The sequence below is a fragment of the Brachionichthys hirsutus genome, chromosome 17 (genome assembly GCF_040956055.1).
Source record: "Brachionichthys hirsutus isolate HB-005 chromosome 17, CSIRO-AGI_Bhir_v1, whole genome shotgun sequence".
NCBI classification, from domain to species: domain Eukaryota; kingdom Metazoa; phylum Chordata; class Actinopteri; order Lophiiformes; family Brachionichthyidae; genus Brachionichthys; species Brachionichthys hirsutus.
In genome coordinates, this window is record NC_090913.1 from 6,789,310 (window position 1) to 6,804,672 (window position 15,363).

General features: G+C 42.1%; 1 protein-coding gene across 1 annotated transcript in view; it reads right to left on the minus strand.

Moving 5' to 3' along the window:
* The window catches only part of septin9b (septin 9b), a 30,627-nt gene extending 21,955 nt beyond the window's left edge, over positions 1-8,672 (minus strand). Inside the window, exons 1-2 of the mRNA XM_068751386.1 lie at positions 8,618-8,672; positions 2,342-3,025 (exon numbers count right to left, since the gene is read on the minus strand). Coding sequence (XP_068607487.1) covers positions 2,342-3,025; positions 8,618-8,672 — 739 coding nt within the window. The remainder of the gene's footprint in view (positions 1-2,341; positions 3,026-8,617) is intronic.
* Between the last annotated feature and the right edge of the window lie 6,691 nt (positions 8,673-15,363).

The following is a 15,363-nucleotide window of genomic DNA, read 5'->3' on the forward strand; positions in this document are numbered from 1 at the left end:
GTGTTTTTGTGTGCGTGCTCACAGATGATGTGCGATGTAATTTCCTCTTGGAAAAACTGAATGGTCAGGAAAACAGCTGACTGTCATATGGAAAATATTTAAAGGGGATGTATTATGGAAAAACTCACTTCTCCCATGTTCCTACACGACTATTATGGAGGGTTTGGGTCATTATCAACCCAAAAACAGCTAAATAAACCATCCAGTTTATCCTTCGTAGTTTGCATAGTTCTGTACAGAAAACGCTTCTGGAAGAAATCTAACTTACTGTGACGTCACAGTACGAAAATGTGCACAAGATGTGTGTGCACATGCATGCACATTTATTGCGGGCATACACGCAATAAACTTAGTTTCGTTTTTGTTTTCAGAGGCTTTTCTGACAGAGCTGTTTGAGACAGAAAAGAGGGACGCTGTCCTGCAGCATCTGTTTGCTATTTTGGATTGTATGTTTGTGTAATTATCTTTAAAAATAAATAAAACAAAACACCAACAATAGGAGCAATAATATTTTAGCTACACAAGTTTCTCTCTACCGGTAGAAAAACTTCCTGCCGTGACATAACAGGAACCTGCAGGTAGCAGGTCCGTGATGCGGTAAAATCCGTGGCTGCACAGCTAGAGGCTTGTCGTAAAGTATTTTCCAGCTCTCTTGATAATATGTTAGATCAGAGCATGGTGGGTCCAGTCAGAGGCCCAGGCCCCCCAGGCAGGTCACCCATCATTTCGGCTCCTATGGATCCCTCTCTGTGGACAAACAAGGGGTCACAACCCCCATAATCTAACCATGTAAGGGTTCAGCACACACGCAGACCAGAAATTTATAGCCATGTGAAGTAGTTATGGGTACAGCAGCATACTCTGAGGCTCCCGCACACAGAGAGACGCTGAGACGGGGAATATACTGTGGGAAATCTATCTGCAGAGCATCCTCCAAAGAACATACATTCAACCTGAACCCATTTCAGTTTGAAGAAAGCATAATGTAAAATTCAATACATGACATGCATGACCTGAGTGAACAAAAACGCACACACATCATCAGATCGCATCAACACGTGTCTGTAAAGCAATCAGGAAAATGATTATTAGTGATATCTGGGCACGGATTTATCCATTTCAACAAAATAAAACTCACAGCAACATAGTAGCCATTTCATTTTCTCTATGCGACTACATTTAATATTGTAATATTTCACATTATACATGAAATTATAAATAAATATACACAAATGTCAAAGTTCTGCATGTTCGTGTATCACACTACTGTACAAGCATCATCAGAGAGAGCGGTTATCCTGCCGTCTGAAATGTGTCTCTGTTGCATGCAGTTTTACTGCAATTGCAGCACTAATTAAGATTTAACAACCATGCTGTTGTAGAGTTGCCATGGTCGGGCTTTCATCACATAACAAAAACCGCCATGGCTCCAATGCTGTATTAAGAACAGACATGAACAACCACAAATACAGACATCCAGTCTGCTATTCCCACTGACAGACAGGCCTCCAAGGACATGGTAACTGATATTACTGACAGACTTGCAGACACCGATCAAACAAACTGCTCCTTTTACTGACTTTTTTCTCAGCGAGAGATCTGTTGCTTGTGTAAGTGCAGCAGGAGCAGGACAATATGAAAAAAATGGGAAAACGTCTAAATGAGTCAGTCTGAATACAGTGGGATTTGAATGTAAACTTACAGCGAGGAGTGCTTCTCTGTTTGTTAGCAGAAAAGAAAAACTGCGTGATGGATCTTGATGAAAAAAAGGTGAAGATGGGTCTTTGTCTAACTTAGATCCCATACAATTTTGAGAGTATGCACATATGCATATGCATTCAATTCACTCAACAAAAATCACAGTCATAAAGGGGTCTGATAGGAACTATCATGCAAAATGTCTTCTGGATCTGATTCAGAATGAGGTCAAGAAAAAGATATGAAATTTACATTGAAAAAACCCATTTATAGATTCAAAAATCAGTTAAAAATACACATGAACTCCGATTCACTATTCACTTTTGTAGTTAAAAATAAAATCACATGAGTTCCAGCTGAAAACAAGTCAATCAACGGGGCCATTATTCTAAATAAATACTGAATGAATGCTAACAGAATTAGCATCTTTGTTCCACTTTACTTAAAGTATATTGGGTGTAAAACCAGCCTTAATCAGATGACAAATGCAACATCTTGCGTTTCACTATTTGAAGGTACGGTAGTGTTCAGAATATAACCGTAGCCTCTGTACTGTAACCATCATTGATGACTGATCAGCATAACCACAATTTAAAGCAATCAATTGTTGCACCATAACTAAGTTAAGTTTCAACAGACTTACTGTCAGGGTTTGGAGATTTCCGTCCAGCGTGACTCGGCGAGGCGCAGCGGAAGGTGGTGATGATGGTGCTGTGGTGAGGATTGGCGTGGTGTGGGTGGTGCACTGCTGAGTGGTGCCCGTTGCTTTCTGGGGGAGCTTTGGTGATGCTGATGTCAGGTTTACGGACGTCTCCGGGGTTGGGAGGCTCAAACTTGCGAGTCTGATTCTGCTCAGGGGTCCGGCTGATGCCGTTGTTGTTGTTGTTGTTGCCCTCATTACGACGCAATGCTGGGGAATCAGTAGGTGTTTTAGCAAAAGTGACCTCCCTCTTGTGGGTCATCTCAGGGGTCCTGGAGTGGCCCAGGACCTCTGGGCGTTTCAGCGCACTATTGGTAGCAAATCGTGCAGAAGGAGGGCTGGTGACGTGCTCTGCCTGCTTGCTGGATGAGGAAATATCAATAGAGAGTTCAGAGCGGCGTGACACGGGCTCCGGGGTCTTGGAGCCTCCCCCGCCCATGATGGAGCGGGGTTGGGTATAGCCGAGGTTACTGTTGTTGGTGGCCTGGGCAGCGGTGCCCAGGTCACGGTAGTAGATGCTGGTGGGAGACATGGCGTTACGGTGAGGGGAGCTGGTCGTCCGGCGTGAGCCAGGGGAGGAGTGAGACGAGGTGTCAACATCCTCCACTTCAAAGGACCTCTTCAGAGCTGCATGTGAGGGACAAACACAGCAGTTAGTGAGGGTCAATATAATCTTTTTTTAAGATGAGGTTATACGGAGGATAACACACAGAACAGCGCGCACAAAGGCTTATGGTACTCCTCATCAGCAGTGGCATGTTGTTTAAAATTCTGTTTGACACGCTGCAGTTCTTTCAAGCCTCTTTTTTCTTTGAGCCCTTTGAAAAGATGCAACATGTCTCACAATGCATACAATCTGAAAACGATTCCTTCACTGTGTCTTAGTGAGACGGAACCACATCCTTGTTCTCAGTTACTGCGTGATGCAAAACAAAATTAGCTGCACTGTCCAAGAGGAAGACCGCGAGTGTTGGATTCACCCCCTGGGAAGAGTGCACAATTAAAGTCGATTTAAATTGGATTTGATGTGCCATGCCAGACACTTCTCTCTCACACACACACACACCCTGAAGAACATCCCCTAAATCCTATCATGTCCCTACAGTGTTGATAAATTCACCCATTTGTGGTCTGTGGTGCGTCTGCATCTGCACTTTTCTGCGTGTTGTGTTTAAAGTACTTAGAAAAGGAATAAGCATGTCTTACAAGTGTGTGTATAAATGTTTATTTTTAAAGAACAAAACCCACAGGGTGGGTGGAGCTCATCACAGTCAGTGTTAGGCCGAGACAATACAGATGTTCTTTCGCTCCTGTGGGAGTAAATGGGTAATTTACATCTGGCTCATGTCTTAGAGTTTATCATGACTTGTGCTACACATCTCCTTAACACCTTACTCCATGTAAGCGCCTTTACCTGTGTGTGTCGAAAAAAAAAATACATGATACACTTACAGTTTCTTTAAACCCATAATGCCCGTTGGCCACCAGTGGGCTGTCCCCGTCTTACCCCTGCTTTACGCTGCCTTATTTTTTTTTATGATTACTAAGAGGGAGTCCAACGTTGTGGCTACTCTAAGCTCTGGCCAGAGAATGAATTGTTCTGCCAGAATCGGTCTGCAGATTTATTAAGTCACCCAAAAGGCTGCAAAGCTTGTTTTAAGACTGCATTTAAAGCACTCATTTTCACCTCCTCTGAGAGCCCCAACACTTCAGCAAAGCGTGTGCACGCGCTAGCATCAATTGGCGCTTGCTGTAGACTTTGAGGTACATTTTGCAAGCAATGTAATTATGAGAAGCAAAGTTGAGCGGGGGGGGGCGCGCATCCGGATCCACATTCATGAGTTATGTTGAAGAAAAGCGAGCAGAACGGAGACTCTTTGCCAGTGACCTGTTAAGTGATCTTAGATTGGTACGTCTGTTCTTGACTGCTCTGTGATTATATGCCCTCAGGCTGAGGATTACAGTCGAGGACTTGAGTGCTTTCCTCTCAAGCTATTTATTTGTATTTAGAAGCTGTGCAGCCAAGGGTGTATGATTTAAGAGCAGAAGTGATTTTGAATCTGCCTGCGCTTTAATGTTGCATGGGAATACAGAGAAAGGAAAAAGTCATTCGGGGGGGGGGGGGTCGCTCACTCATGAACACTCATCTCCTGTTCTGTTTCATTTTGGTCTTAAGGACTTCCCATAGGCTCTCTCCATCTTATGATAAAAGGGCCATGCCATCGAGGTTCTACTTCCATCCAGGGTCGTCTTTGCATTATTCTACTCAGAGAATTGGATCACAGAGCCTGAGGAAGAACATTTGTTCAGGACTCACGGAATGAAGGAGCACCATTCCCATTAAGACAACATTCCAAAACCATGAGCTGGAACCGAGAGATTCATCCTACCTTAGAAGAACCTCATTAACATCAGCCCTGGAGTCTTGTCTTTCCAAGTCTCACCGCTACCTATCACTGCCAGAGTCCAGTATCTCCGCGTGTCTTATGAAAGATAATGCAGCAGAAACATCTAAGTGCAGGACAAAAAGCAAAGGGAGGCAGCTGTGTCCTCACTTTAGGTTCATGGTCATTTGTGCTAATGCAGCCCAGGTGTTAGGCTGTGCTGCCTCTTTATCATCAGTGTCATCGCCGCTCTCTCAACTATTTTCTCAGCCCAGATGCACTAACAGGAGATAGGTGAGAGTAGGAGGGAGGAAAACCGAGAGACAAGCGGGAAAGGAGGAAAGGGAGAGTGGACATGTTTCAGGCTGGGAGGCTGGAGAAGAGGTTAAAACAAGTCAAGATAAAGTTGTATTTTATTATGTTCACTATCGCTGATATTAGGTGGGACTGGCTGTAAAAAAGGCTCTCAGCCCAATCCTAGTACAGTTAGTTAAAGCTTGTTGACGCTATGTTTCACACTGTGGGAATGTGAAAAATAACCACCACCTGTGAGTTTCGTTGTATAACCAGTGGAATCACAATTTATTTATTTATTTTTGTTAAAGTGATTAAAGGTTCAGAGTGTATATTCGTCAATTGAATAGGTTCTTGTCGAGAGCTCTACTTGATTTATATATACATAAATAGATTAACTGAGCAGATAAATCTGCAACTGTTTAAGAGAGAGCACGGCACGCAGTAAACTAAAAACACTAACCCATTATTACTAGAGGATATACCATACACAACCTTGAACTCTCAATGCATCATGTAATGCTAGCTGGATGTGGTCAAACCAGGGAGTATCCCATTTGACAATAGAAGGTCAAATATCAATTGATTTTCAACCAATGCTATTTGAGTTATACGAAGCCTTTAATGAGTCACTGTCAAGCACGCATTCCCTCCGACCGTCCAGTGGTGGAGTTTGGTTTACTGGTGTCGACCAGGCGCAGTGAAGCAGATTTACTGTGTGGTTCCCTCCCGGTCCGGCCAACACCCTGCAAACAGCACAATGGAATTCTGGAAGTGCTGGGAATGTTTGGCAAAGAGGGAATATAGAAGATGTACATTCGTACAGATTTCGGGTCAAAATCTTTCATTTGTTTCGGTAACATCGATCGTATTTACCAGATGTTTAAAAGGAGGATCCAATTCCTACATAGAACCAGTCTCACCCCTGATTAGAGATCTTAAGAGAGCAGACACACACAGGCAGCTGTTGAATTGCTGGCACTTTGCTTCAGGCTCTTGAGGCCTCAACCTTTGACAGGTAAAGCCTCGTTCTGTTCCTTTGATCAAGCACTGCTTAACTATCCATTTCATTAGCAGATTGGTTGACATCAGTGAACGCTGATGGCATAAAGCAGTGGCTGCATTCCACTAAACACCTTTTGACAAAGTGTTTCAGTGAAGTTCTGATTAAAAAAAGAGTGTGTGGGGGGGGGAGGAGAACGCACCGTTACGGACTGATGCAGAAAATATGAAACATGTTAGAGAACTGTGAGTGACCTCAAATCAGAATAATAATAAAAAATAATAATCATGCCAACCATGTTTTAGTGTATGACTCACACATCCCAACACAAAAGAAACAAACATGCTTAAGTAGGGGAAAGAAATGCTATTCAAGAAGGTGAGTAAGGCAGGAACTGAATCTGAGAGCAAATTACTAGGTAGAGAATGGTGCCGCTTGTGTGTGTGTATGTGTGTGTCTGCGTGTGTGACATGGTGTCAAAGGGAAGACAGAAAGGCTTATGCAAAATAATAATAATAATAGCGTTCATCCACAAATCAGATTTCTGTGTAATTGGACTACTACATCTTGTGTGTCTTTCAAGCTGATTCTGTTTATCTCGGTTTAATATTACAAACCTTGGGATTGAGAGCTGTTGAGAAAGTGATGCATTTACACAAATTACCGACTCAAACCATTAATGACACACTGGCCTTGCTGTCAGATTTTACAAAATTGTACCACACACATGCACCCTCTCCATTCCAGCCTTAATTTCCTCTCCCTGTCCACAAGCCACAGCGTGGCAGCTCTAGGAAGATAATCAGTACAAAGTACCTTGAAGCTCAGTTTGGGTTGGCAAACAAAGCATGAGCCCACGTTGGACTGCACAACGTCTGAGAACAGTGTACAAATCTGGGCTTAACCTAAACAATTTTTTCTTCTTCTTGTGACTCATATGTTTAGATTTGGCAGAGATATTTTCTACCTTTTAGAAGATCGTAGGCCTGATATTGTTTCAGTGTGTAGTTGTTATGGTGGTTTCGATCATCCATTTTCCATAACACTCCCACATTACATTTTAAGTATGTTCAACCAATTACGTTGACTTTCCCTCTATTTCACCCTCATAGTGAGATACAGCCCAGTGCAATGCACTGGAAAACATAAAGCGCTCTTAAAATATAGGGCTTTACTCAGCCAAGTATTTGCTGTGCTCTTCTCTACAGCTGTTTCTCCCAGATGGAAAGACTGGAAACAGATCTAATTTAAATGTGCCTCAAAAAACAAAAACATTTAGGGTCCCGATAAGCTTGAATGACATTCCATTGAAATCTGACAATTGATATTTGAGGACATGTGGATAGATAATCTATCTTGAACACATGGAAATACTTTAATGGGTACTGAAGCTTTGCTTAGTTATCTAAATCTGATTATCTTAGAATATCTTAATCACTTTACAAATATCACAGGCAAAAAAGAAAAAGCAAGAATCTTTTTTTGATCAAAGTGTTTTACATTTAAAAACTCTAAACTACTGGCATGTGGACTAAGGATCATTTCACGTTCTTCATTGTAATTTCGAGCTTTTTTCAAAATTTGCTAAAATCAGGATGAAAAATGAGGCTAAATTAAAAAAATATAAATACCCAATCATTGCCAACCCAGGTTATTCCACTACTATGCACAATAGAAACTGGAGATTAAAATATTTAAGGGCATGGCAACTGCTGCCAATATATAGCAGATATAATGCAGAATTTCCATCGTTCAAATGGATTTGTAATATTAAAATAATGTTTTCTTGACAGCTCATAAATTACTGATGATAAAACACAGGATTCCAAATGCTAGGAGCAGGTTTCCAAAGGAAGGAGGTGATATAACCTAACTCGGCACAAGGAAGCTGCAGAGTACAGTGACATCATCACGGTGACATCACATCGTACGTGCTACTCCAGTGATAAGTAACAATGGAGTTGGCTGATTTCAGAGTAAACAAAGAGTGCAGTGATCACAATGAATAGGTTGAGAGTTAAGGTGAAATGCTATTCTCTTTCTGACTACTCTTCTTCTCAGCATCTCCACAGCATGCATCAGGCCAAAGGGCAGCTGGAGGGGCCCAATCTGTCCAGAGAAGGAACAGGAAAGAAGTGTGGAAGGAAGAAACACAGAATGATGCGGGAAGCAGAGGACAAAGGGAATCACTGCCAGCTTAGTGAACAAAGGAGAGACATAGATATGAATGTCGACAGATGTAAGCCCTTAGTGCTGAGGTTTCCACTGTCTCCGTCTCAGTGGCTTCACCTAAAGGTTTCACGGCGCTGTCTTTATGTCTATTATAATCAATAACAGACTATATATATATATATATATAGCCTATAGAAACTTGACTAGCATATGCTCACCAACCTACTTTAAAAAGCAGACTCACACAAACAATGCTGAGAATAAAGTCTCACAACAAATATCCGCTTCCGTTCACCGAGAGCGTCATCATAAAATGCCAACAAAAACACTGTAAGCGAAATAAAAAGCAGTATACAGAAAACAAACCTTCAAAATCAGAAATGATTCCCTCCAAGTGCGGATTGATTCCAGAATCAGACATTTTTTTGCAGGCAAATTCAGGTTTTTTCTTCTTCTGTTTTCAGCAACTATCAACACGCTCCCTCCTTATTCTCAACAATGTCCAAAATATGAGTAACGTGTCTTCAACTCTTCAAGCAGCAACTTCTGTGTTCACACTAACTTCTCTGTATTGCTGCATGTCAGAGAGAAAGAGAGAGAGAGCGAGAGAACGACAAGACAAATCTCCTCCCTTCTCCTCCCCTTCTGGAAACACACTCCTGCTTCTCCCTCATGTCCCATGTGTGTGAGCGCTGTGTGTCTCCCATTCCGCGCCCCCACACACACTCACACGTGTATGTGCAAGCACTCAAACAGTGACAGCAATTCTTCCCTTGAAGGGGAGGTGACATTCGAGGAACTACGATGACACCCCTCGGGAAACACAGGAGGGATTCATGCGCCAACATGCCCTATGTGACACAAGGAAGTTCACACGTTCTGCTTTTGATGTAGCAAGTGTGGTTACAGATTTAAAGCTGTTCTTTGGAGTTGAAAAGTTGATCATGGAAAGAGTTGAATGCCAGTTGGCTTCGCACATCCACCGTGTCCCTGTGGGATGTGATGCATTCATCTGAGACAGAAGCAGGATAATAGTGATTCTATTACAGTAAGATCTGATTAGACATGAGTGGAGAGGATTTTCACAACCAGATGTGCCTGCGAGTGATAAAAGTCATAAAACTATGATTCTGGGTCACTTTAACCTTTTCCACACTAATACTTCAGGTCAAAACTGAAAATTAAGAAGCTAGTCCAACTAAAACGAGGGCCGCAGTAATTCGGCCGATTCCAGAGGAGATACTGTCATCAGAAACAATAAATCAATGTTTCGCCCACACTGAAGAGAATGCGCTGTGTGTTGCACATCCACAGGCTGCTATATGAGCAGCTTCACTCTCAGGGCTACGAGTACGATGCCAAGTCCAGCCGGCAGCCTTTAACCCTATAACACCTGGGAGGCTGACGGCAGCACAGAATTACATTGTGTGTTTATAGTGCAGGCTGGTTATGTTGAGTCACTCATGAAAAAGGTGTCTGAGGACAAAGAACAGAGTATGACACACACACACACACACACACACACACACACGCACACACACACACACGCATGCGGTGTGTTCACAGGATTTACTGCAGCCTAAATCCATCAATCACAGAACTTAAGTGGGTGGAATATTTGTCCCCCCCCCCCCCCCCCCAGTTGCTTGTCGTCATCTGTTGTGCAGCCAAGCATTGAGTGCATCATGGAAGTGCACATATAAAGACAGACATGCAGCTTCTACTGTTGTTGGCCCACATGAAGGGTCATGTATGTACATAAGGCACCTCAGCAGTGTGAGCATTTGAGTTATTATACTTTCATTATACTGTACATAGGAATTAAACATATATATTTATTTACGTGTGTGTGTGTGTGTGTGGGTGTGTAGTGCACCACATTTAACAGTGTGTGGCCCCTCAGTGCCCATGCAGTCCCAAGTTGGTTGCTGTAAACCATATGCCACACGTCTCCACGGTGCTGCAATTAAACCAAAACACATGGTGTGTGTTAAGAACGCACATCTCCCTACCAGTGTGTACTTATCTAAAGATGGATACAGACTCTAGACCGGCTGCAAGGCAAATCCGAGTGACAGAAGGAGGGAAACCTCCATAACAACATCTGGATACATCTGTGTGTGTGTGTGTGTGTGTGAAAGAGAGAATGTGATTTACATTACGTGAGCTGGACACGACTGCAAACAGACCTTTGCACATTGCGGGTTAAATCTATGGCACCAAATCATTTATTTTCCTACGGTGCTGAGAGCTGTTCTTATTTTTATAACCTGGTATTATGAAGAATTGTTGGCATAATTGTGGAATCTACTCACAAATGATTTAATGTTTTCATCAGTCAGTCAGATTCCAAGATTTGTGCCAAATTAATAGCTTTGCTTTTCACTTTGCAGCTTAAAAAGGCACCAAATTCACAGTAGAACTGAGGCCTAAATAGTTAGAATGTTGTTTTTGTTTTTGCTGTATAAAATCCGACCATGAAGGAATTTACTTGTGGTCCTTGGAACAAAGCAAACAATGTGTAAAATGTCACCAGTAAGTAAAACCCTTTTCTTTTTTATATTGATTTGGTGTTCATTCTTGTTTTTTGGGGGGGTTTTTTCATCAGACTATAACAAATAGAATTTGAGCACAACCCACAAATATTTATCGGCAGGAAGCTGCACAAAACCTTTTAAGCATTACCCCCATTTGCCCACATGAGTTAATGGTTTCAGACTTTATCCAAATGACACCTTTCAATAGTCGTACATTTTGACCTACCAGAAGGATTGACAAAATTCTTAAAATAGCACTGCAATTGCATTTGAACAATTGTGACCACAATATTCCGGCAGATGTTTCACTACATGGATATTCATTCATTGTGGAGGGAATCGTTCTACTGGAACCAAATATATTTTTTAGCAGGGAATAATAGAGAAATGGATGCAAAAGATAAAACCCCGGAATTCAAGTATCCCATGAAGGTTCATAACAAAAGCAGGGCTGAAGAATAGAGCTCATTCTCTGACTGAAGATAGAGCTTCTTTATCAATACATTTATCGATACAGAACAGTTGTTTTTAACCTACTTTTTTTGTGTGTGTGCAAAATAATAATAATGTATCATATGAGCCTGCATGTGGTGGAGGTTCACACAGTGAACTTGCTTTTTATCATTTGACAAACTTAAATTAGGAATATCCATGTAATGAAACATCTCACTGAAGCCCTTTTCAGTGACAAAAGATGCTACATAGCTACTTAAAAAAAATACAAAATTCAAAATTGCATAAAACAAGGATTCTCACAATTGACCAACACTGGCTGATATCTTCTTTTCACCTTGATGATCACAAGAACAGCCACCTGTAAACAAGGCTTAATTGTTTGCAGTGGATTTGATCTCCCGCTGTTATTTTACCCTCGACGCGGCCTGGGTTTCCATTACATTGAAAAATGTCACCTGTCAAAGATCCTCCCTTAGGATTACTGAGGGTAGGGCTTCCCAGTCAGTTTCCTGAACATCCTGTGCTGGTTATTTTCATGGCTCCCTCACTTATCATTACTAAATAATAATCTGAGCAACAATATGAGGCGATGCTGAGAGGGGGTGGAGGGGGGCAAGACCTGCGGGGCGTTCACTCATAAAGGATATCCTGAACACTCATATTATGAAACATGGTGAGTTCCGTTAACTCGGAGTTCACGTGTTGGGCATTTTCTACGTGTGTATTTCAATGTGAAGACGTACTGATGTACTGCAATATGAGACAAGACACAAAGAATAACACATCTAAATACAGCAGATTTTGTGGTGCCTTTTGTATAATATGAATATTGTCTTTTATACAACAATCCACAATAACCAAAACCAAATATGGGTCTTTACCTTACCGCCTTTGTGTAAACAAATATAAACAGGATGTAATTTGCTTATTTACTGAAGAGAGTGTAACAATTGGTCATGAAAGTAAATAATTACAAAGTCAACGATGGATGGAACCATCTTGGGTTTTAATCCCCAACTCTCAAATCCACATAAATCCTAAAGCTCGCATCATCCCGGCGAACAGGACCCTCACTGTCTTCCTGTTTAACTGGCAGAACATCAAGCAGCACGGCTAGTAGACGCTTCCTCTCATTTCCAGCACTGAATCCGTACATTCCCCCCTGTCGTTTCCTTCGTTGTGCTTAAACAGCAGCATGTCATCAATTACCCATTGCAGCAAGTCAATATGGTGTCCATACGGGACAGTCCCACAGAAATGTAACGCTCCAAGTTATTTCAACCATGCAGAAGATTGGAGAGAGGAAATTAGTCACATCCATTTGAGTCAGAGATGCTTGAAAATTGCAGGGACTGGTGGCGGGTGGGGGCACAGCACATAGCACAGGTTGTAAACTCGGAAGGAGCTTGGCTTTTGCAGGAATTCCTGAATTGAGATAATCGATTGAGTGTTATTTGTGAAAAACATCGTTCACATAGCACAAATCCCCAAGAGATGGTTTATTCCCAGTCTTTGTGAAATTCTTCCACTTTAAAAATGTTTTATCAATCAATCATCACCACTCTGAACAGTTTACAAAGCTGGGGGGGAAATTACATTACAATACTGCCTCCAAGTGGTAATAAAAAATAAGTGCACGGTGTATATATATGCTTAATAATGGTTCAGCCAGCTGATTCATGGTTGAATTAAAAGCTAGTTTTTTGAAGAGTGTAATGCAGCTTGTTGCCCAGCTTTAATCACTGCATTGCGACTATCCTAAAACTCTCGGTACATCCTTCTACGCCAACCATGAAAAGTAAACGTGAATCAGAGTTGATTTTTTTTTTTACTGATTTTTGAATCTGTAAATGGGGTTTTCAGTGTTAAAATGTAGTGATGTATTCCTGACCTCATTCTGGATCTGATCCAGATGAAAGTGTGTCAAATTTCATAAACATTGATCAATAATCAACTGAAATATTGAGGAATACACTTTGAAGTTCCAATGACTGCAATGTTTACGAAGATTTCCAAATGATCCAGAATCCGGGATCTCTTCTGGATCATCGCCATGTCATCAAGGTTTGTCCAGAACCTTTTGAGTTATCTTGCTTACAGTCAAACAGACAATCCAACCAACGGCAGCAAAAACATAACCTCCTCGGCCGAGGTAAAAATATAAAGAGGAACAAAATAAGGGAAATAATAAGACTCTCTGGTGAGACAGATTCAAACCATGAGTTACTGGGCAGGACAGTGGTTAAACCATAAATGCAAAAAGTCTAATCTTTTCCACACTAAAGATTCCTCAATAGAGTCTGCCTTCTGTCAAAAAGTAAATTATATTAGCTGATGTCGGAGTTCTGTTTCCCCTCCCTAGTAACTTAAAATAAACCATCTGTGTCAGTCAGAATCAAACTCCAATCACGTGATGGTGGCACATAGATTTAACTGTGCCTCTATTGTTGGGTCCTCGTCCTATATGTAGGTCAGCAGTAAAATGGCATCCATCCCAAGGATGCCAATCACAGCACAGCTGCCAGTTTGCGCTGGAAGATTATGTTTTCTTGAATGTGGGAAATCTTCCTTGACAGCCGATCAAATAAGATTTACTCTCTTCAGGTCTGCATATGGTAGCTATTCAGAAACAGTGTGTGTGCATGCTGCAAAGTGAGCATAGTACGGCCGCCCAAGCAACGAGAAGGAGACAGGAAAAAGTCAGCTTGCTGCTCAGACACCATATAATAGAAATGAATCAGAGGTTGAGTGGACAGACAGACAGGCAGGCAGACAGACAGGCAGACAGAGGTCTGCTCCAGCTCCAGCAGCACACGCGGGTTCTTCCAGTTAAGTCTTATCGCTGCTGTGAAGCTGCTTCCATGAACAAAGAAAAGAGCTAGAAAAGTCCCTCCAGAGGACAGTCAGCTTAGTGTCGAAGTTTCAAAGGAAGTTTGGAAAAAGTCACAACTTACCGGCGATCCTGTCTCGCTCCATAACGCAACAGCGACTTCTAAGAGTCGCATGTAACCTCTGCTATTTTCCTCCTCTCCCTTCTTCTCTTCCTTTTTTCTTCATGAAGACTTCCCCTTTCTCTGGACTCTCATTCAAGCCTCGCTCTCTCTCGCTCTCCTCCCTCCTTTTCCTCCCTTTATCTTCCTTGCTCTTACTGCCTCCAACTTTTAATGTCTTCAGTCTGTCAGGATAATGAGTGAGTGGAGCAGACATCCACAGCCATGTGCTGGTCATATGGGGCCCGCGCTCGATGCTGCTTTCTGTGGCTCTTGTTCTGTCCTACACAGAAGGGAAGCAGGCCTTTAGTCCATTTACATACAAGCGGACATTTTTCATTATTTTTTACTTCTTCTCATCTCTTTCTCTTATTCCCTGAAGATTTCAGACCTCATCCATGTAGCACAAAAGCTAGATGCTGGAGCATCCTTAATTATGTAGGCCACTTCTCTCACACACAGACGAGCAAAGCTAATACTCCCCCTGCAGTCCTGGGGGCCTTTTCTAACATCCACAGAGGATAAGTGAGAAGAAGCAGAGCCAAAGAGACAGATTAGGGATAATCGAGAGAGGGTAAGGCCCTCCGATTAATTCTACAGAATAAAACAATATTTAATTCAATGTTATTACCACATTCTCAAAACGAAGGTGCTTTTGTTGGCATTGGCCTGTCTGCTTGAAGGATGGAACAAAAACTATACTTGATGGGGTTTCATGTAACTTGGTAGAATGGACTGGAGGGAAGATGGGGACTATGTCAGGGAAAAAATCCTCAAATTGTTGCATAAATCCAAATAAAGGGACAATAATGGTACGAAAGAGATGTAAGAAGATGGAGTTCAGTTCTGAACTGAAGAAGCCTCTTGGATGAGAGGTGAAACATCTTTAATCCAACTTGAACAAGCACAGTTGATTCTTCTTTTTTTGCTATTCGTGATTTACCATGACCTGGATGACTGAGGACCCACACAGACAAGATAAATAGAGCGACATAAACCCATCCATCCATTTTCTTGTAGATGAGACGACCTCAATCATCTCGTCTTCAGCCGCTTATCTACCTTGCGGGTCACGGGTCTGCTGCATGGAGCCCATCCCAGCTGACTGCGGGTCAAAGGCGGGGTACAC